The sequence below is a fragment of the Daktulosphaira vitifoliae genome, unplaced genomic scaffold, assembly GCF_025091365.1.
Source record: "Daktulosphaira vitifoliae isolate Bord-2020 unplaced genomic scaffold, ASM2509136v1 Scaffold_5, whole genome shotgun sequence".
NCBI lineage: Eukaryota > Metazoa > Arthropoda > Insecta > Hemiptera > Phylloxeridae > Daktulosphaira > Daktulosphaira vitifoliae.
The window spans coordinates 30104022-30127064 of NW_026099576.1; the positions used below are offsets into that span (position 1 = coordinate 30104022).

A 23043-nucleotide genomic window follows, 5' to 3' on the forward strand; every position below is an offset into this window, starting at 1 on the left:
ATCCAATTGGTAAATGATAATCTCTTCTTGTTAGCACAAAGTGCAAGTGTCGTATTCTAAATATAACGTTTTTTAAATTTTAAAATAAGAAACCGTTAAATTACTAGTTAATTAATTTAACCAAAATTTATTTTTTATTGTACACTATTTTAAACATCAAAATAACAGTAATATTATACTTTAGTATAAGGAAAAAATTCAAAGCATATATTTAGTACATAATAAAACAATATTTACATCAAAATAAAAAATGTAAGTAGTCTTTACAAGAAAAACAATTGCATTATAAATAACAGGAAAACGTAATTAATTCATCCCATTAATACTTAGTAATGGTTAAAATGATTAAAATGCGTGAATACTCATAATAAATAGGGTAATAACATTTTCTTTACAATAATAGTTGATATGTTTGTTTTTTATCTTGTTGTGGTAATTTCTCATTGAACCAAAATGAATTTATAAATCTTCCTTATATTGAAATTAATACTAATAATTTCTATAATGTATTTTTAGGCAATAATCTTGGAGAGTCAATATACTCATTCTATCACTCAATACATGTCTGGTGAGGAATATGAGCCTCTTCTGCCATACACTTTCGGCTTTGGAACTGACTTTATTTAAGTGTATAGCTCTCCCAAAGTAAAAATTTCAGTTATACCACTGAAAATAATCTTAAAATATGCATTTTTGAAAAATACTTCATAAAATCATGCTAAATTGTTCAAGAAGGGCTTTATTAAACAGTCGATAAAATGTTTGCAAAAATAAAATTTATTTGGAAATTGTGTTTTTTTCATAATTTTTACTATTCTTAATATCTGCACATGATTAAAGTGCTTCTGCATTCATTACTGAGTGTAAAAAGATAACACTTTATCGATATATATCTTTCAGATAGATATGTAGATACTATTTACATATCAGTGGAATATTTTTATGGTGTCAATTCCTTGGGAAGCTTTTTAAATAAAAAGTCTTCTTCATGTTAATAATCGTTAAAATCAGATATAGTGTTGATTTTTGTTTCGATGATTGATAAACTTCTTGTTGGTGTTTAAATTTTAACTTCACTCTTGGTATTTTCAAGAGAATGGTAGTTCCATTGAAGTTTACTCCAATGATTTTTTAAAGATACTTTAAAATTAAATTTAATTATACAGTATTTACAGATAATCGGAATATTTTTAAAATTCTAAATTTAGTTTATAATGGACAAAAGTTCAAAATAAATTTTGTATTTAATTTTACTGTTTTTAAGTAGTTTAACTAATAATTGATAAAAAAAATGCCTTCATACCACATGCAGACAAAATATTTCTAGAAATAACAATAGGTATACTACATAATCATTTATATAAATAACTTAAATCAGATTAATTAGAATGAAGTAGAGACATCAGTTTTAAATATTAATTACATTAATTTAATCATACATTTTATAGCTATGTAGGCCTGGCCCACCCTACTACGCGGAAATTTTCGATATTTTTTTCGGTATTTTCACCGATAATTGTATTTATTAATAGGACTCATAAGCTATTCTCAGGTCAATTGAGAATAAAAGAAATTTTTTTTAAACTGTATCTTATTATTTATTTTAAGGGATGGCTTGGAACGAATGAATTCCCAAATCCCAAGAATTCTTAGGGAGAATCTTATATTCAGTATCGAAACCTATAAATATAATCAACATACTGTCAATTAAAATTGTTTTTATGAATATTGGCGCGAGACTCTGCAATTTTTAGTGCCAATCATGATATTGGCAATTTGTTGTCAGAAATATAAATATTATTTCATAATGGGAAGGTTTTGTTCAATTTATTTTGAGATTAATAATAATTGATAACTTTGATTAGAATCAAGATTTAAGATTAATATATAACATTTAATATCCAAAAAATCTTGAATTTAATTAGTGTCGTTAAAATGGTAAAGAATTAAGGGAATAGATCCTTCCCCTCATTGACATTTCCTTTTGACATTTTTGTACAATTTTTATTATGTATATTTTATATCTTGGAAGCTTTACATATAACCGTCTGATTATTAAATATATATAATTTAGAGAGGGAGCGCGGAGGGTACCACACACCCATACTTAGAAAAATGTGACCGTTTTAGTTGATAATTTTTTAATATTAGAAGAGACTACTAAAAAATAATTATCAAAAATAGGTCGCAAAATTTTTAAAAGTTTATTCAATTGACAAGTTAAATGTTTCATTTCCCCCATATTTTTAGCTTCAGGATGACCCTATTAATATTCCATAATAACATCTTGATATAATAGTAATATAAATAAAAATCCTCGGGATATGGGTCACAGCCTATGATTTCTATTACAAAGTTTTTCATTCTCTTCCATGGCAAAATTATTTGACCGCTGCTGGTTTTGATAATCATATTTATGTAGGTCGAGTGGTGATTTAAAGTACTAACATATAATAAACAATTTTTTTTTTCTTCGATATGATTTAAATCTGAAAAAATCAGGGTTGCCTAAATTCATGTTACCGCTCTGCTTTAAAATCTGGTATATCCATACAAATTAAATAGGATTATCTCTTACTAATTTTAAAGCTGTACAAGAAATTGACATTCCGAATTTTGTGTAAATAGAAGCACATTTTTGAGGGGAGTCGAATTTATTTACAATGTTTATAGGTTTCTAGCTATATGAGGGAAGAGATTCGAGAGGTTCAGACCTTTAAATTTGAAATAAACTTGTAGTAACTGGTATGAAAGAAAAAGCGAAAACTTTATTTTAATTATTTAAATTTAATATAACTTTACAAATACTGTTGTAGAGCACCATTTTTTTTTAACATTTTTTGTTCAACATTTTTTCATAGTATTTTGATTCCATAAATATTTTTAATATTATAATATTGAGAGTAGCATATACATATGAATGCTAATAGTTTTATATATTTTAACTGTTTCAAAAGTATTTGTAACTTAACATTTGACAAATGTTTTGACATTTTATTATTAAAACTATAAGTGATAAAATGTTTTATATTCAATTATAAAAAAATCAGTACAACAATCACTTGTTTGCAATAAGTATTAAATAAACAAATTAAACTAACCATAAATATTTTTTTTTATTATTTATTACCTCAGGCGAACTGCTTGCAAGTTATTTCCTTAGAATCAAAAAGTCTATATATAATTTTATATCTTAAAGAAACGTAAAAATCGTAAGGTTCGTTCCACATCATTATTTGCGTTGTATTACTCTTAGACACCGTACAAATCTCAACGACTCAATTATTAAATAATTTTAATGCTACATAAAAACAAAGTAACTTCATTAATTGTCAAAATCAAGTCACAGATAAAAATAACTATAATATTTTTGGAAGAATATTAATAAGTCGAAATCTCACCGATAAAATTAGATTATTATTTTAACTACTGTTTTTGTTTGTTAAATTGATGGTGCATTACAAAAACTAATTTCAGTACAATTAAGGTTCAATTAGAATTATGTAACTTATGACTTAAACGATTAAATCATAAATACTACTAAACGCTTATGCTAAAATAATAAAAGTAAATAGAATTCATTGGCTAACTTGAGTTTCGATTGCATTGTGTATTAATAGAGTAATTAGTAAAATTGTGTCTAATGAATATATTGTACTACAGGTTTATGTAAATATCTATGTCTATGTCATACCTAACTTCAGTATTTATTTAGCCGGTGTTTTTCGTGTTTAGTGAAATATCAGAGACATTGTAAATTATATTCGTTTACAATTTCATTGAGTTCAAAGCATATCAACTATTTGTGACGTTCTATTGTGATTACATCATCATCTGTTGTATTGCATCCATAGCTTGTGCATACCTACATAATATTTAATCCGGTAGTACAGGTATTTAGAGGACCATTAAAGCAATTCCCCACACTCCAGTATTCATTAAAATCAAAACATCTTTTTGAGTTCAAATTTTCATTGACATCAAGACATTGCGCCTGTTTATTTTTTTATTTACTACTAATTTGTACGATTAGAAAACTGAAAGGTAATGTTTTTAATGGTATAATATTTAAAAATACAAATTATTTATTAAATTAAATTTTTTTTGTATGAAAATTATTTATTTAGTGACAATATTTTAGGTTAAGCTCTAAATAATTATCAGTGTAGTGAAATAAATTCTATAAAAATAACATACATTTAATTATATATTTGTTAGATTTAAGTTGTATTCCTATAATCAAATTATTTATAAAGTTATTATAAGTCAAATAGCAAATACCAACTTTACTTTTGCTACTTGCAGAAATGGCTGACAGAGGACAAGGCACTAAAAAACCAACTGATTCTCAAAAGAAACTTCAAGAATCACAAGCTCAAGTAGATGAAGTAAGATTTATTTTACATGCAAAATAAATAGTAACAAAAATATTAAAATGGGTATAAATTTATTTCAAGGTCGTTGGAATTATGCGAGTGAATGTTGAAAAAGTTTTGGAACGTGATCAAAAACTCACAGAATTGGATAATCGAGCTGGTAATTATTTGAGTATTATAAATATTTTAAATAAATTAATTAATTGAGTATTTTTATTTTATACAATACCTTCAAAATTATGGGTTTCAAAAATTATTTTTATAACCTAGTATAAAGTACATATGAATAATAATATACTATAACAGATATCTGATAAACCTGGTAAATCATTTGTAATATATGTTATCATAATGTTTATGCTTACAATTATGTAGGATATTATAAGTAAGTATAAATTTAGTTTTACTACCAAAATTTAGATGTTTGAACTTAGAAATGTTCTTTTAGAGTATTGAATATTATAATACGTATATTATTCAATGTTATCATTATTATCAATTTTATATTCATTTATTATTTAATAGTTAGTCATTTGTTTAGTCTAGTTTATTATTGTAGCTATTAACATAAATATTTATCGTCAAAGCATTTAAGTAATTTTAGATTAAATAATTAAGTGTATCTTTTATATAAATACTTTTATTCACAGATGTCTTGCAACAAGGTGCATCACAATTTGAACAACATGCAACTAAACTTAAAAGAAAAATGTGGTGGAAAAATTTAAAGGTAATTATTAGTTAATAAATTTAATTATAATAAAATTAATTTATTTTCATATTTTTTTTTTTACAGATGATGATACTTCTAGGAGTTGTTGTGGCCATACTATTGATCCTTATTGTTTGTAAGTGTTCATTAAACTAAATTGCTTCATTAATTAACTTATGCTTTAGTTTAAAATTAAGAATTCACATATTTAGTAATTTATTCATTTTTCCTTTATTGTAAAATAGCTTAATGATCGATGTATCTTAATAAAATAGGTATGACATTGATCCCGTTTCAAATTTTGATAATTTTTTAAAAATTAACTAGAATCTTAAATCAGAATATTATTTTTTGAAAGACATAAAAATTATTTTAAGTGCATTATTCAGGGATTTTAGTCCTGTAAAATGTTTTAATCAATCATATTTACTTTCATTTTTGCAGTCTTTGGTTATAGTTGTTATAAAGATATGGGATATTAGTAAGCATTTTATAGTTTTATATTTCTTTAAAAAAATCAAGTAAATAAATTTTTTTTATTTAATCTTTGAAAATATCAATGATATAAAGTTATTTCTGTAGTTTATAACCAAAATCTAATGAATCAAAAAATTAGTTCTTAAGATTTCTTTTATCATTTTTATTGAGAAGAATATTTTTTATCATAAACTAAAAAATTACTAGTAAATTTTATTGAAAAAATTTATTTTTTGCTTTTTAAAAATGTCAATATTTAATAAACACCAGGTAAAATTTAAATTTGTTTTTTCCCTCCTAAAAAATTGCTCAAATGTTCATATTGTAGTGTTATTGTTACTCTTTTAATGCACATTAAATGTAGTAACTCAAAAAATGTCAATAACTGTATGAATTATATGTTTTCTTTTCTTTATTATTAAATGAAAATTTGCAGTTATACATTTCAACACATAAAGTAATCTAAATAATTAATAACAAAAATAAGACTTAAATACCATAATAAAGGTACCTCATAGCTGAGGTACCTAAAAATAATTAAATTAAATCAGTTTAGAAAAATCTCTTGACCTATTCCTTTTTAGTCTTCTGTTAGTACATTTTAAGAGGTTTTAATTACTAATTGAGATGCAAGTTCATTCTCGTGTGATTGTAACATCTGGAATGAAAAGATTTAACTTCTGTAGAATAGTGGAAAAAAGTGTATTAAATGTACATGGGGCTTTTGTAATTATTTTAGACAAATTGATTGAAAAGCTTAAACTGTTTTGATCTTAGAATTTCTCGTTGAGTTCCAGATAATAACATATGATCATATGTCTTTAGCAAGATTTTGTAAAGTAGTAGTTTGTTTTTGAGTAATAATGGTCTTAGCATACTTAGTCGGCAGTTTACTCTTTTATATTTTTCTTTTAAAAGGAGCGACCAAGTCGTTAATCTAAAATTAAGATCATGTATTTGATTTGAGAGAATTGTATTTGTAAGTGTAGCTTGCTATGTGTTAGGAATTACTTGATACTAAACATGCAATATCGCCTGCGTATATCAAATTTGCATCTGAGGAGTTGTTGGTAAATCTGATGTAAAAATACTGTAAAAAAAAAGAAGCTATATTTCCTTTCTGTGGTATATCAACAAGTATGAAGCTTATTTTTAAATATTGGTTATTTAAACAGACTTTAAAATTTGTCTAAGTATGATTTAAATAATATGTATTCTTATAGTAAAAATTATATTCTCAATTAAATTTAATGTAGATACAATATTTCAGCTGTAAAATCATAAAATACTATAAATAATATTTAATTAAAATAGTGATTGAATCTTATAATTTGATTATTTTAAAAAAAGTTTTTTAAGATACTACACTAGTATAATGATGGTGTAATATCAGGCTTAAGAAAATAGCCCCAGATTTATTTGAATACATTTCTACTGTATAAATGGTATTTCATCTTGAGTCATAGTTTTAACTTATATTTTCAAAGGTTTCTGTTGATATCAAAATTAAAAAAAAAAAATATTTTTTTGAAATTATTTGTATTTAAGTTAAGTAATATTTTAAACATGATATTAAGTATTTATATGATGGTGTATATTTATAACGTTTTAAGTAAAACTAACTTTAATTAGCTTTAATTTTACTTTTTTTTAGATTTAATTGTCAGTGTTTATTGTTATTTCTACTTAAAATAATTTTTTCCAGGGTCTTTCATTCCCAGTTAATTGAAGCATATCCTAAACATCGAAGCCACAAATTTCTTTAACTAAAATGTATTAACTACATAATTATATGATTCATTAATTTTTTTTCTTTTTTTTTTTTTTGTGATAATAAATTATGATACAACACAATATAAGCCTTTTATATTGTAAAACAATATTTGTATGATTGCATTTTTAACTATTATTAACAGTGTTACTGTTAGTTACATTTTTACCATAAATAAATATTGAAACGCAAATCAACTTATTTTTTGAACATAATTTTGTTTTATTAATATGTAGTATTCTCTAAAATTATATTATAATAAAAATTGTATAGTTCACTTCACAACTTAACCATTCAAATATATGAAATGATAAATTTTATCTTTGTAATTATTTAGTGAAGTTGAATTGGATATGGTTATACATTATTATTATTAGGATAGTTCAATTAAATTTTATATTACATATATTTTAATTATATTTTTATATACATACATATATATATATATATATATTTTTTTTATGTTTAAATTTGTGTTTTATTTTGTGATTTTTTTTATAATTTTATGTGATCCCTTTTTCTTTGAAATAAGAATCATGTTTATAGATACTAAACATTATCTACTTTGGTCAGACTTTAATAATTACTTATTTTATAAAACAACATTTATATTTTACCGACAATTTTGAAAATTATTGTGAAAAAAAATAATATCTAATAAATAAAATCAAACTACTTGTTTGATCAAATTTGTTAATGCTATGTTTATGGTAGTATAAAAAAATGACCTAAAAAATATTTCAATAAAATCAAACAATTTTTACTATTAGTTTTGAATTATAATATATTTTCTATAAAAAATAAAGTTATTCATTTTTCTGAAGATTTGACTATTTTTAATATTTTATAATATTAAAAAATTGGTGTCAAGGTATGGATTGCCCTTTGATACTTTTTTTTAAGTTTTCTTCAAATTATAGTTTACATTTTTTATTTTAGGGAACGTTATTAGTTGGCTTATATTTTAACAAAAAAAAATAAAACTGCAATGTTCAATGAACATAATATCGAATGTGTTTATAATTTTTCACGCTACTATTAAATATAGTAGTAGTATATATGTAGTAGTAACTACTATATATTTTTATTTAATACTCATAACAATGAGGTATGCAAAATTTGGAACCGATCCATTATGATTAACCCGTGCCTCCAGACTTATTGAGTTGAGTTGAAGAGGCAAATTTAATAAGAGATTAATGAATTTTGAAAGTAATACTCAAGTAAAGGAAATTTTACAAGAAACAAAAAAAAAATAACTTCAATTTTGTTTTCTTAATAAATAGCTCACAAAAACATGTAAGAGTCTTAAAAATATGTTTTATCTGATTTTGTTTATTTTTAATTATTCGTTTAGGAAAAAATTCTAAAAATGTTAAGGCTTACAAAAAAGTTATGGAACATAAATCAGTTATTTCTATTAAATTTGCATCTTCAACTCAACTTAATAAATCTGGGGGCACGGGTTAACCATAATGGATCGATTCCAAATTTTGCATACCTCATTGTTATGAGTATTAAATAAAAATTAATGGATAGCGTGAAAAAATAAAAATACATTCGATTTTTGGTGGAACCTTAATGTTCATATAAGATGTACTGTCAAATGGGCCAACTTGGGACATTTAATTATCTTACAAATTTTATCGTTTAATTTTTGTGAACAAATATTTTTCATTCTTAATACTAATAAACATTTTACTTAGATTTAGTACTATAGATTGATATGATTAAAATGTCAAAGATATTGAACTGCTCCTGTCCTGCAACTATTCCATTTGCGGATGCCCATGCCTTGCAAAGACGAGATGTATAGGACGTTAGTTATATGTGTCAGTATTTGAAAGTGGTCAATTGCCAAATGTTAATTTGACGCTAAGGCAAAACAGTTCTTTATTATTTTAGAAATATATATTAGTAAAAATATCTTCATATTTTTAGGCGGTGTCAAATACACTATTTTACTGTTCCCGAAATACGTATCGATTATTTTTTTGTGGCTTTTTGAGTTTAATATTTTTTAATTTTAGTTTATGTACACTATTTACTTAATAACAAGTATAGAGTTTACATTACATAAAATAAAAATAAATTAGTAATATATCTTAAAAAGTAATAACAACCAAATAACATTTTATTTAGGAAGGATAAAAATATTTAAGCATTCATCTTTGTCTTTCTTAAAAAAATATATTGCAAGATCATTTAGGTAACTTAATTATATTAAAGTAAAATTTTTTTATTGCAAATTATATAGTTTACTTAATGATCTGATGATTTATTAATTGTAGATTTTTAAAAATAAAAATAAAATCAAATTTTATAAAGATCATTTTTATGTTTCATATTTATTGAGTAAAATGATCATTAATTAAACGATAAAAAGAATTCCCGAATAATTAAATAATTGTAATTGAGCATAAAAAAATAAATCAACATTTAGTTTACATGATGACGGCGAGTCTATTTAAAAACTAACTAGGAAGTCTGAACACTGAATTAAAATAGGTCGAATCATGTTTTAGATACAAAACAGAGAATCTACTTTTTTATTTTTATGTATAATAGTTCTATTTTCATATTTATTATTTGATTTGTATATAATGAATGCTACATATTATGAAATACACATAAATGTAACTAATAGTAGAAAACAATTTCCCATAGTTCGATGGATAATGACAGAATTTAGTAAGAGGATATAAAACTACAGCTATGTTGTCATTCGCTAATGAACAAAAAACTCTTCAAGGTGTACAAAATATTTCTATTTATAAACGATAGCATAGAACAAAAAAATCTTTTTATGCAAATTGTAAACGCTACTCTAAATAAAAAAAATAAATTTGGGTGTGCCAATATAATCAACTTTCTCATTTTAAGAAAAAATTGTTTTTACAGAAAGTTTTTAACATATACAATATGTTATTTAAATAAAAGTTATTAGGATTTAAAGTAAATTGCGTACATTTTTAATGAATTTCGTCTGAAAAAAAATTCAAGGCACGATGAGTCAGCATCTTTAAGGAGAAAATTAAAACTTAATTGAGAAAACCTAAGTTTTAATTTTATGAACCTTTTTTGGTCATTAAATCTTCATTTAAAATTTTTAAAAAGAACATAATATCTTCATAATATAATCTTTACTGTGTTGTAAGGGGAGAGTTTGCCTACCTCACTCCTTTCCACTACTAACCAGACGGTTACTATAGGTTAGCTTCATTATGAATATACTTACCTTAAATTACTGCAGCAATTAAAACTACTTGGAACTATTATACATAGAATAAAATTTAATTTTTAATATGATTACCGATAAATTTAAAATCATGTGATGCAATCATTATGCCAAATAGCAAATTGTAGAATTTTACAATACTTTAAATGTTAAAATTAAGATTAGAAACGTTTTACAATGAGTTTTCGATTTTTAATCCGAACCTTTTATAACTAAATTTCAATTTAATATAGAGTAGGATAATAATTTGTTATAATTCATGCAAAACTTCTCTTAAAATAAAATGTATAATAAGCCACTGATGGTAATTAATTTTTAAAAAATTTGACTGATGCCCGCATTTTGCACATTTTATTATGATAATATTACAAATTTATTGTCATAATTTTTATTGTAAAGGCATTGAAAATGGACTGTCTAATAAAACCATAAATGTGGAAAACCACTGAAAATGATGTCGGCGATTATTTCTTAACGCATTTTAAGTATAAAATATTGATATAAATAGTATATTAGTATAAAATAAAATAATTTTTCTCCCTTGGTCTAATATACTATACACTTTTATTATTATTTTAGACATTTTGTATGAAAAAATTTTTATAATAAAAACTCCTACATTTACCTTTCCAATTATTAACTTTTTTACAATAAATTAAATTAATCCAGTTTTGAAATAAAATTTATAAAGATACTTCTCTTTCATAGTAATATAGAATTTTCATTTTAAATAATTAACTCTTGCGTATTTTTTTTTAAATTGGCGATTAAGCTCAGGTGTTTGGCAAAGAAAAATGAAGCATTTTTCATTTAACGTCTATAAAAATTTTAATAAAACAAATTATTGGAATTTCATATTACATTTTGAGTAAAGGAAATAAATAAAACACGGTTCTTAATAAAAAAAAAAACTCTACCGTACTTATTTGAAAACAAACGATGGATTGAAATGTTTTTAACGAACTATTCAAAGTTGTTTATTATGATATTTTAACTTAACATTTTTATTATATGTATAAAATAGAATATTACTTAAGAAAAATTACGTAAGTAATAAAATAAATATATTTAGTATGAAATATGTCAAATTCGATGAACAAATTAAAAATAAAGATTTATTAAAATTATTGATTTATATAATTTTAAATTTGTTAATGTTTTTACAAAACATTTCAGTATAAAATTTATATGACCGACGAATAATTAAAAAAAATCTAGATTACAACTTAATACTACTTGACATTGATTATTATTATGTACGCTTTAAATATTTTTTTTATAGATGTCTCTATTGCACGAGCTGTGTATCTACTCTTTGTCTTTAATGGATGGTAGATTGTTAATAGCTCAAAGTATAATAATTCCTATCGTTCCACGTTTGAAAAATTAAATTACGTTATCTTTTGAAAAGTTCAAATTGCAATTTTTTTTTTACAACACGCTTATTATCAAAAACATTTTCATACAATGCCAACAGTAATTTTAACGAAAACATAAAATTTGTTTCGGAATTATTGTTTGAGGACCAGGTTTTGTTTCTTAATTAAATACAATTAAATCCGTTAGAATTTACCTAAACTTGTTATTCTTTAGGTAGTCATTGAACAGTAGGGTTATTAGTGTGTGTGCTATATGTAAGTACGTAATCCGTTATTATTGTTTGAATTTGCTAACTGGAAAATAGCCGAGTAACTATTAACTTGCAGTCATGTGGTCATCGTCGAAAAGAGAAGTTGCGCATTCTCAATTTTGTAATTAGGAGAATTATTTCGCAAAAATCGTTGTTTGAATTATTATTTATTTTATAATTTAATATTGCTAGAAGTATTTATTTCAATTTGAAGTGACATATCTACATAATAAATTCATAAAAATATTTTTGAAAATCTATAACTAGCTAAAACTTTATTTTAATGGATACCGAAAATGGAAGACTACCAGGAGATTTCCACGAATATCATCACACTTTGGTAAGTAAATATCTCTCTTTATTTTATTTTGATAAATGAAATACAACTGCTAATCCAAGCATTTTCTATTTTTTTTTTTTATTAAAATTTTATCTATATATTTTTAATATACACATAAAATCATAATTTATTATTTTAAATTTATGTTAAAACGTTGGATTTTGTCATATGAATATTTTACTGATTAAAAATTAACAAAAACTGTAAAAGAATCTATAAATATAAAAATATATATACTACTACTATAAAAATGTAAGAAAATATGACAGTATGAACTGAGGTTTCAAACAACTAGAAAACATATAATAAAATAGATAAATAAAGTTAAAATTGTATTTTGTTCATAATTAAAAAAATGTTTTATCTATTGATTTTAATTTATAAAGTAAACTAGCATAACCAATACATTTTTCAGAATATTAAAATAATTATTATTCTATTTTGTAGTCTAACATTGAATATTATATAAATTAAATAACTGTTTAAGGTGTTTATATACATTTATTAATACTTAAATAATAGAAATGCATTTAATTTAACAGTATTTTATTTTAATTCATTATTTAGTTACATATTTTTAATAATTCTTTGTACATTTAATAAATACAATGACCTTTACGACTAACACAATAATTTTCCCTCGAATTTATTTTATAAATCCTATGTTTTTTCTTCTACATCTATTATTTGTTTAAATAACGTATTTTAAAACCTATCCGTATCTGATTATTCTTTGACTATTGAAGAAAATGGAAATTCAGAAAAATTTTCTAAAGGGAACTCTAAGTATTAGTGGAATCAGAAAAAAAAAATGTTTTATATTTTCATATTACAAAAATATGATTTTCAACTAAATTTTAATTTAAATATCAATTTCAATAATAGCTATGTAGCTATTTTTAGACAACGATAATGTTATTATTGTCACCCTTAAAATCGTTAGGAGCCTCTAGTATCTCTGGAATATAACTGGTTACAACACTGTTTAGAATTGTAATTAAGTAAAACAATTTTTGATTTTCTTTTTAACCTAAAATAATTTATGTTTATTAATGTACTTCATTACATAGATTTTTTCAATGTTCAAAGAGATAATTGCACATATTATTGCAAAAAAATTACTTACATAAAATACAATATTAATTATATCTATGTAAAATTTAATAACGATTTAACACTAACTACTTATTTGTGTTACTTGTTGCTATTGATAAAAATATGTTATGTATATTAAATTGAAAGAAATAAAATTTTAAATAAAAAATATGAAAAACAATTTTTAGTCAGTTGCTAATGTTGTTAACATTAATGTACTACCGGTGCTATAAATGTTTATTTTACGTTTTATCGTTTAAGGTCCACTTGTCTTTTTCTTTATGAAGTATTGCATAGTTGTACAAATAGCCAGATAAATCATTATTACATCTTATCGCCATTAAGTAATAAATTATAGTAATCAATTCTTTATGACATAATTCATTTTCACGTTTAACTGTCGAATTGATTTTAAGGAAAATACTCGTACAAAATGTTACTTAAATTTACTTAAGTAAACTTTTTGTATAAGAAATTTTATACAAATTCTTCAGTTATTTAATATGATAAAAGCTTAGAACAATAACCTACATCATAGTATTCCCACGCTTCATTCTAAGTATTATTACTTTAATATTTTTTCTTTAACTGATGCAATATAAATTCAATATATTAATTTTATAACTGAGGCCTTGAAATATTATTAAAAAATTAAAATTTACAAAAATGGGTTTAAGTAATAATCTAGTACCTATTTTTTATTATAGTTATCAATTAAAATTAAATAGTATTGAATATAATTTTTTTTTATTAATATAGCGTTTATATTATAAAAACTTTAAATACATGATATAAAAAAAAATGTCAGGGATATCTCAGATGTAATTAAAGATATAAAATAAAGACTCAGTAACATATAATAAAAAGTAGCGTTATTTAAATTATTTTTTTAAGAAACCCATGCCCAAAATAAGTATCATATTATATTTACATAATTATTATAAAAGAATAAAACTGCTAGATTATGATTTACGGTTTTTTTTTTTGTTGTAATAACTGGTTTATTAGCAGCCGTTATTACAACTAAAACTTAGTCATTATGATATAAAAATCTATTATAGTAATAACTATCAGTTATTTGATACACATGAAGTGATTTTGATTGTATGTATAATCAAAATATAAGTAAACTTTCTTAAGAGCTTCTTTAAAGTAGTTTTAATTACGTATCTTAAAAATTATTATCAAAGTAAGTCTCAAATTGAAATAATTAAAAAAATAATGCGTAATATTTTGATACCCTTTACGTCTCTATATTTAATGTCTATTATTTTCAAAAAGTTCAAATAATCACAGAGCACACGTTATGTATAAAACATGTAATTATAATACTATAAGACTAAGATAATTTTAAAAATTCAATATTTATTTATCATGAGAAACTTTAAATGTGAATTTAAATACAAACCTAATTTAAATAAACATATTTTTAGGAGTTAATTAAAAAATCTTTCTTTTTTTAGAAGGTCTATTAGAATTAATGTTTTACAGACTGTATGTTAAATAAAATAAAATCAATTTTTCGTAACTTATATTTTATTTAGGATTATATTTTAATTATTTGAGCATTTTATAAACAAAACTAAAGCTTACAGATTAGTATTAAATCTATATTATATGTAAGTATATAAATATGTATACAACTTAATATGTAGTATACATATTCCTGAAATACTCTTTATATTATTCAGGTAAATCCGGTTACATAATCCACACAATTACTTGAAAAATAAACACAATATTGAAAAAATAATTTTTTAGTTTTCTTTAGCTACAAATAGTTCTTTTTTTATCAGTTATTAATTACTTTTTACAGCCTTTATAATTTATTGGAGTGTCGACTTTATTTTTTTAAAAAGCAACGTACGTATTTAACTACCTTATAAAATAGGAAATGGTTTAATTGAGAAAATTACTTGTTGATATCAAGTTTTAGACATACTTCAAAAGTTATTAAGATTGTTATACTTAGGCGGAAGACAGAGTACGATCGAGAATTGTCTAATGTTATAATTGCGCTTCTCCTCAGTCTAGATTTGAAAATCCTTTGGTGTAATTTCCTAAGTACTGGCGCAATAGATGTTATTGACTTTTAATTATTATAATGGAATAATTTTTATTTTATAAATTACTTAAATATGTATGTTTCAATTAAAAAAAATAAATAAAGTTGATAACCCAATTAGTTATAAGGGATAAAAAAAGTAATTAAGACTTAAACAAAAATAATATAATAATATTTAAAGAATTATATGTAACTAAAGAAAACCAAATAGTTTTTTTCTGTATTTTATTTATTTTGCAAATAATTGATTAGGTTGTGATAAATAGATCATACTGTATATAATGTGATTATTTAACTATGACTCGCACAATATCTTTAAAAACATAAAATATAATGTTAATATTTTCCTTTCAAAAAGTAATAATACACTATGTTCTATAACTTTCAAAAAATTTGTTCCTGTTTGCCCTATTTCCCCTAAACTTTTAGCTACTATAGTTTTTTTAATGGAACATATTTTTTCCAAACTAGAAAATGATCTATCCAAAAAAATGACTTATTAATAACAACTTTTGAACTAGTATTTTGAAATTTGTTAACACTTTAATATAAAGACAGTGAAGCGCGGTATTAACTTTTATCCCTAGACATTAATGAACCCAGCTATTACTACCTTGTTGTAAAAAATGTCAATATATGTTAAAATAGTAGTCAAAAAGTTGTTATTGACCTGTCTTTAATATAGATAATTAATATTCAATATGAATTATCATTTTAAATAGATTATTTTCTAGTCTGTAAGTTGTCTAAACATACATAATCCCTTTAAAAAACTTAATTTCATAAAATTTTAAGAAGAATAGGGGGTGGACAAAATCAATATTTTTTTGGAAGCTATTGAATTAAACTAGTATAGATACTATTAACTTCTGAATAGAAATAACAGTTATTTCTAAAACATAATATAGTTACTATATTATGTTTTATATTTTTTAAAATAATGTTTGAGTCATAGTAAAACATTCAACCTATACTGATTTTATATATTTGAAATTTTATTTTAATACTATTTAATTATTCAAATTTTATGTTACTCTTTTTTCAACCATAAATTGATTATTTAAATTGAATCAAACTTGTTAGGCCGGTTTTATTCTAAAAATATTAATTGCCTCAGCTCGAAAAATTTCCAAAAAATTATTTTGCTTATTTGATACCACAATATAAAATGAACTACTAGTAGAATTATTATTGTGGTGCGATGATCAAACTAATAATAAACATTTAAACAGTAATACATGTTTATTTGGATTTAGCTATATAATATAAATAATAATTAAATTGACCTACCTAAACCTATATTTATATACGGCAATACATTCTTAAAATTATAATGATAATCTTGGACGAGAAATGAAAAGAAAAATATTAATAATAATATACTTCAGACCAATGTTTTTCAGTTCAATGTCCATTATTTTTTAAATTGTAATCGCAAAGTTTATCGTAACTTGTTTACATAAATGTAAAAAATGATTACATATCTTAATGTTATCTAATACGCGAATAGTGATGCTAATTTTATGATTTTTTGTGATTGATCTTCATTCCCGTTCAGTATGTAAATTAATGATAATAAATTGTATATTTTAATACTATCGCTTTAGTCATGGGCGTTAATAAGGGGGTGTAAATTAATTAAATGAGATTCACAACAAAACTTCTTAGAAAATTTATCATGTTTAACATATTTGGCATCATCCCTCTATGCAGTAATAACAGAACCTTCTCTACTTATTACTATGTGAATTCATGCAGACATTATGTTTGAGCTTATTAGTTTTATTTTGTTTTTATAAAACCAGTCACCTCTCTTATTATTTCATTGAATTTTTTTCTCATCTGCATATTCAATTTGTAACTGATTTTTCAGTAATATAATAGTCATATATAACTATTAGTTTACTAGTGCATATTTTCATACTTTCATACTTCTTCAATGAACTTATTTAATACCAAATCATTTTTACCCAGTATTTTTTCGATAAGTTCATTTGATAAACAATGTTCGATAATTTGGTCTGTTATTTTCATATTGCAATAAGCAAAATTAAATTTTAATTCTTATTGCCTAAGTTTAGCGACAAATTGTCGGATAGTTTCATTTTCTAGTTTTCGCATTTTTTTTAATACATAGGGTTTATAAAAATCATTTGCTTCAGGTAAAAAATATCGATCAAAATTTCAATAGTAAGCTCAAATACAGTTTTCCTTGAGGACAATATTATAATCAGGAATACCAAAAAATATATTTTGCAACTTCGGTCAACCTTTATCAAATATGTTTGTCTCTTTTTGAACATATTTTTCTATGTTATTAGATAGTATATATATAAACTTTTTTTAAATAATTGGACCAATTATCTTTTTAATTCATATCCATCATGACACACCCTCTTTTTAATATTATAAAATTTAACAATTAAATAACCAATTATACATTATTTAAACTGTATGTCGCTTATAAAATAAAAATCTCGTAACCGACTGCGACAATGTAAACTAATTGGATGAGTTTCACAATAAAAACTGATTTATTTTATATATACACAAAATACTTATACTAATATTTTTACAGTGCTACCTAATATACTACGGGGGGTGCTTTGTCACTCCCTGAGATAACATTAGCACCCACGAGCTTATTTCAATATCATTTTAAAATATTGTCATTCCCAAATTTAAAACACTATTTGCACCTAAGATTTTAGTGTCTGTATGCTATAATGTACATTATAAAGTTATCTTAAATAAATGAAATTTTATAGAAACTTTATTTTTCTTTTATTCATTAATGACTAGGCTCCGCCTAGCTGGGGCTCTGCCCCAGACCCGGGGCCCTTCGAGCCTTACGCGCCTTCGGCACGTAAGCCTCTTCGGACCCTCATCATAAGTAGGCCACTGATTCCGGTAGAAGTACCCGGCTACGCCGGGCATGATAAGTGTTTTTCAGAAAAAATATTACTTCAGAATCAGTGAAAACTATAGAAAACTATATCTAAAAATGTTATTATTAAAATCAGGAAAATTCAAAAAGAGAATATAGTAAAATGTATTGGGTATAAGGTTGAAGCCTCTTAATGAGGTATTCCCTTTAGGCTTATTCAAAAATCATTTTAATAGGAAATTTAATATTTTTCACTTTGTTAAACATGTTATAGTAATTTTTTTGCTAAAATTAAAGTAATGATGAAAAAAAAGGACATTAGGTCCTTATATATTAGAAGTTGCCTAAAAAAATATTGATAGCGCTTGTTCAAGGAGAGGCCAATCTCTCTTAAATACACCCCTGTTATACACAAAAATTATTAATAATCTAATTATAATAATTGTGTTTATATTATAGAATAATTTAAAAAAATTTAGCAGGTTATTATAAGTGGCACACTGTAAATTTAAATTTAAATTAATATTAAAAATAAAAATAAAAATAAAAATTTAATTTTGATAAATATATTGGTAACTGCGATTTAACGATGAACATCATAGTTATCATAGATGAACCCCAATTCAAAAGATAAACACATAGTATCATACATCATATATGAGAAAAAAGAAAATTATTAACTCTGTACTTAGTACTGTTCTTATAATGAAAGTACAAACTTAAATAATCATAACGTCATGAAATTTATATATAACATATAACATTCCTTGATATAAATAGGCAAATACAAAATAGTGTCCTAATAATAATACATAATACACCATATAATTAAAGTTCATAATACGTATCAGCAGAAATGAATCACTGCGCATAATACAACCATGCGCATGGACTTAAAAAAAAAAAGCTANGGGCATGATAAGTGTTTTTCAGAAAAAATATTACTTCAGAATCAGTGAAAACTATAGAAAACTATATCTAAAAATGTTATTATTAAAATCAGGAAAATTCAAAAAGAGAATATAGTAAAATGTATTGGGTATAAGGTTGAAGCCTCTTAATGAGGTATTCCCTTTAGGCTTATTCAAAAATCATTTTAATAGGAAATTTAATATTTTTTACTTTGTTAAACATGTTATAGTAATTTTTTTGCTAAAATTAAAGTAATGATGAAAAAAAAGGACATTAGGTCCTTATATATTATATATTATTTGCTTAAGGTCTGGTCCGTTATATAAGACACGTTAGAACAAGCTATTTTCCACTTTGATTTTTCAGTGGCACACAAACATTAATTTTCTTCAAAATACGATTAATTTTTTCTTTGGATATAGCAAAAAATAGTTAATCAATAAAATACGTTCGTCCGTTACAGCTTGTTATAGTTAAGTTATTTTAGACCAAATTTCTATTGTCATTTTACTGTATTAAATACAGAAGTCATTATTTTTTATTGCAGTTGCATAAACCAAATTTTATTGATCAAGTTATGACAGGTAAATTAGTAATAAAAATGTACTACTCACTAAATGAGTGATAACAATAATAGATTCAAACCGGGTTTTCGGTGTATTATTAATAGCTAAGTCTATGGTTTTGTAAGACTTAAGGTTCTAACAAAATTACTGGTTGCACTGCTACCGATATTATGAAACGTAATAAATGACAATATTTTTTCTGGTAGTCAAAATCTTTAAAAAGTTATAAAACGTAAACAGTTGTTCGGATAAAAAAAATTATAAGAACAAAATTATTTATAATTTTTTTTTCTGTCATATTATCAAATCAAAAATAGTGGTTCCGATTTAAAAAAATTATAAATAAACATTTTTATCTCTGAAGGGATAACAAAAAAAATTCATTTAACTATTATTGTAGAGTTTTATAAACTTAATAATTTTTCTTTTTACAAAAATTTTAAATTCTCAATAGTTTCTGAGAAAATAAGTGTCTTACCAGATTTCGATCACTCTGTATATACACTATGATCAATAAGTACCGGGAATGAGTCAATAAAACAAAATTAAGTTAATTTTCTTCCAAATTTATTTTATCTCCTTCAAAATAGCTTCCATTTGAAGCGATACAAAGATGCCTGCGCTTAACCCAGTCATCCATACAGCGCTGGAAGGTCTGAGCCGAAATAGCCTTGAGTTCCTTCGTCGCATTCTCTTTAATCGTATCCAGCGACTCAAAATGACGCCCACGAAGCGGCAATTTAAGTCGGGAGAACAAAAAAAAGTCACACGGTGCTAAGTCGGGTGAATACGGTGCTTGTTGAAGTTGTACAACGTCGTGTTTCATTAAATAGTCTTGCACTAGTTTGGCTTTGTGAACTGGCGCGTTGTCGTCGTGTAAAATCCAATTTTTGGCCGCCCACAAATCCGGCCGTTTACGACGCACTGCATCCCTCAAACGCTTCATAACAACGATGTAATACTCCTTATTAATGGTTTGGCCATTTGGCAAGTATTCAAAGTACACTACACCACGGTAATCAAAAAATACAGTGAGCATAACCTTGATTTTTGAGCGACTTTGGCGTGCTTTTTTTGGATTTGGTTCGTGGGGAGCACGCCATTCGGATGATTGCTGGCTAGTTAGCACGTCATACTCGTAGACCCATGTCTCGTCGCCAGTTATGATGCGTTTCATGAATGTAGGGTCGTTAGATGACTCCCAAATCATTTCTTCGGCCACACCCTTTCGATGCTCTTTTTGGAGTAAATTCAACTCCTTTGGCACTAACCGTGCTGCAACGCGTCGCATGCCCATAATATCGGAAATTATGTGCTGTGCCGTTCCGTAAGAGATTTTTACTTCATCAGCAATGTCTCTTATACTCACATGACGATTTTCTAAAACTAATTTCTTCACAATTGCGACGTTTTCTTCGGTATTTGATGTTGATGGACGACCCGCACGTGGCAAACCCTCACACACCTCACGGCCATTTTTGAACTCTTTATACCATTCGTATGCTCTGGTTTTCGATATAATAGAGTCCCCATATGTTTTCTTTAACATTTCCAATGCATCTTTGCACGTAATATCGTTGGAAACACAAAATTTCAAACAGATTCTCTGCTCTACTGATTTATCCATTATAAAATGCGACGAAATAAAAAAAGTTATCTATTGTTTACAGCTGTCAAACACATAATAATGATGCGATACTGCTCAAAATTATCAGAGACATCAAATAAGGGTGTACCAACTTGAGAAAAAAAAAATAACCGGATTTGACAACCGCGTGCTGTTTAAATGAGTCATTCCCGGTACTTATTGATCATAGTGTATATTATGGTTGCAACGAACATTGCGTAGTTATTCCTAAAAGTATATCTAAAAAATGTTTGTCATTATAAATCATAGTATATATTATTAATCATAGGATGTCGAGCTTAAAAACATATAACTAACAAAAATTATAAGTATAATCTGTACTATTATACTTATTTTATCCTAAGTATATTAAGCTCTACATTTATGATAATAATTATGCATTTATTTGTTATGGGTAAATGGAAATTTAATCACGACTTAAACAATATGTTAGTAATAGAAATAACCTTGTTTCTATTAGTTATAGATTTCAGTTTAAACTAGGCAATTATTGTATTCTTTGATATTTGCTAATACAAATGTAAAAATGTACAGTAGTTCATTATTTTTTTCTGAAAAAATTTTAATTGACTACAACAGTTTTTTGATTTTAGTTAAAAATTCTTTTGTTTAAAAATATTATGCTTATTAGTTTTCATGAGATGCTAGGCAAGAACAACTATATATTATATGTGATTTATTGTATGAAATATAAATCGATATTCATGGAGAGCGTATAGTTTTTGTAAAGACTTTTATTTTAATTTAAATTAATATCACAAAATTGACACCCGAAGTTAATTTGTTATGAATAGAACAAAACTTTTTAAAGTAAAAATAGTTTTGAATAAATATAAGATATTCAACCTATTGACAACATGTAGGGTTTATATATATATTATTTTCAATATTTCATATATGACTTTTAGTTTTATTCTATGCTGAGAAGATATTGAATTTACTATGGTGTGTTATTATTTTTGACTGTCCATGAAAATTCTCAACTATAAATGAACTATTTTGTTGGTAAATGCGTTAAAAGTACCTATTTTAATTTAGTTGAACCTATATCGGCAAAAATAGAAAAAAACTTACATTTTAGAAATTTAAATTAATATTTCAAAATTAGTTTATTGTAAAAAAAGGTATTTTCAAATTTATTTATCAAACTAATGTTTTTTAAAAGTTCTTTTTAAAAAAAAAAGAAATAGTTCCGATTATATGTTTTAATCCCGATGCGCATAGAGGTGACTTAAAAAGATTGTTGATAGAAAATCTAAGTGATATGACAAACATATTTTTATATTATCAAAATAATAAAGAAAAAACTGATAAAAATATTAAATA

General features: G+C 24.2%; 2 protein-coding genes across 6 annotated transcripts in view; both read left to right on the top strand.

Annotated features, from left to right (window-relative positions):
* The first annotated feature begins 516 nt into the window (after positions 1-516).
* Positions 517-7414, top strand: LOC126907286 (synaptobrevin-1-like). 4 transcript variants are annotated; one of them, XR_007704445.1, is made up of 8 exons: positions 517-568; positions 4306-4388; positions 4458-4536; positions 5027-5106; positions 5173-5224; positions 5334-5363; positions 5533-5569; positions 7271-7414. XR_007704445.1 is itself a non-coding variant. In XM_050688448.1 (7 exons), coding segments are annotated over exons 1-7 (339 nt in total). In that variant the 5' UTR covers positions 517-561; the 3' UTR covers positions 7272-7414. The 4 variants fall into 4 exon arrangements, 3 of the variants coding, with proteins under 3 accessions (XP_050544405.1, XP_050544407.1, XP_050544406.1); XM_050688448.1 differs by lacking the exon at positions 5334-5363; XM_050688449.1 differs by lacking the exons at positions 517-568; positions 5334-5363 and adding an exon at positions 3838-4044.
* Positions 7415-11939: 4525 nt separating this feature from the next.
* Positions 11940-23043, top strand: part of LOC126907270 (chloride channel protein 2) — a 30139-nt gene continuing 19035 nt past the window's right edge. Inside the window, exons 1-3 of one of the 2 annotated variants that reach the window (XM_050688415.1) lie at positions 11940-12103; positions 12168-12325; positions 12397-12544. In XM_050688415.1, the coding sequence (XP_050544372.1) occupies positions 12488-12544 (57 nt within the window). In that variant the 5' untranslated portion in view covers positions 11940-12103; positions 12168-12325; positions 12397-12487. Of the gene's footprint in view, positions 12104-12167; positions 12545-23043 lie in introns of both variants that reach the window. The other variant, XM_050688414.1, reaches the window with a different exon arrangement.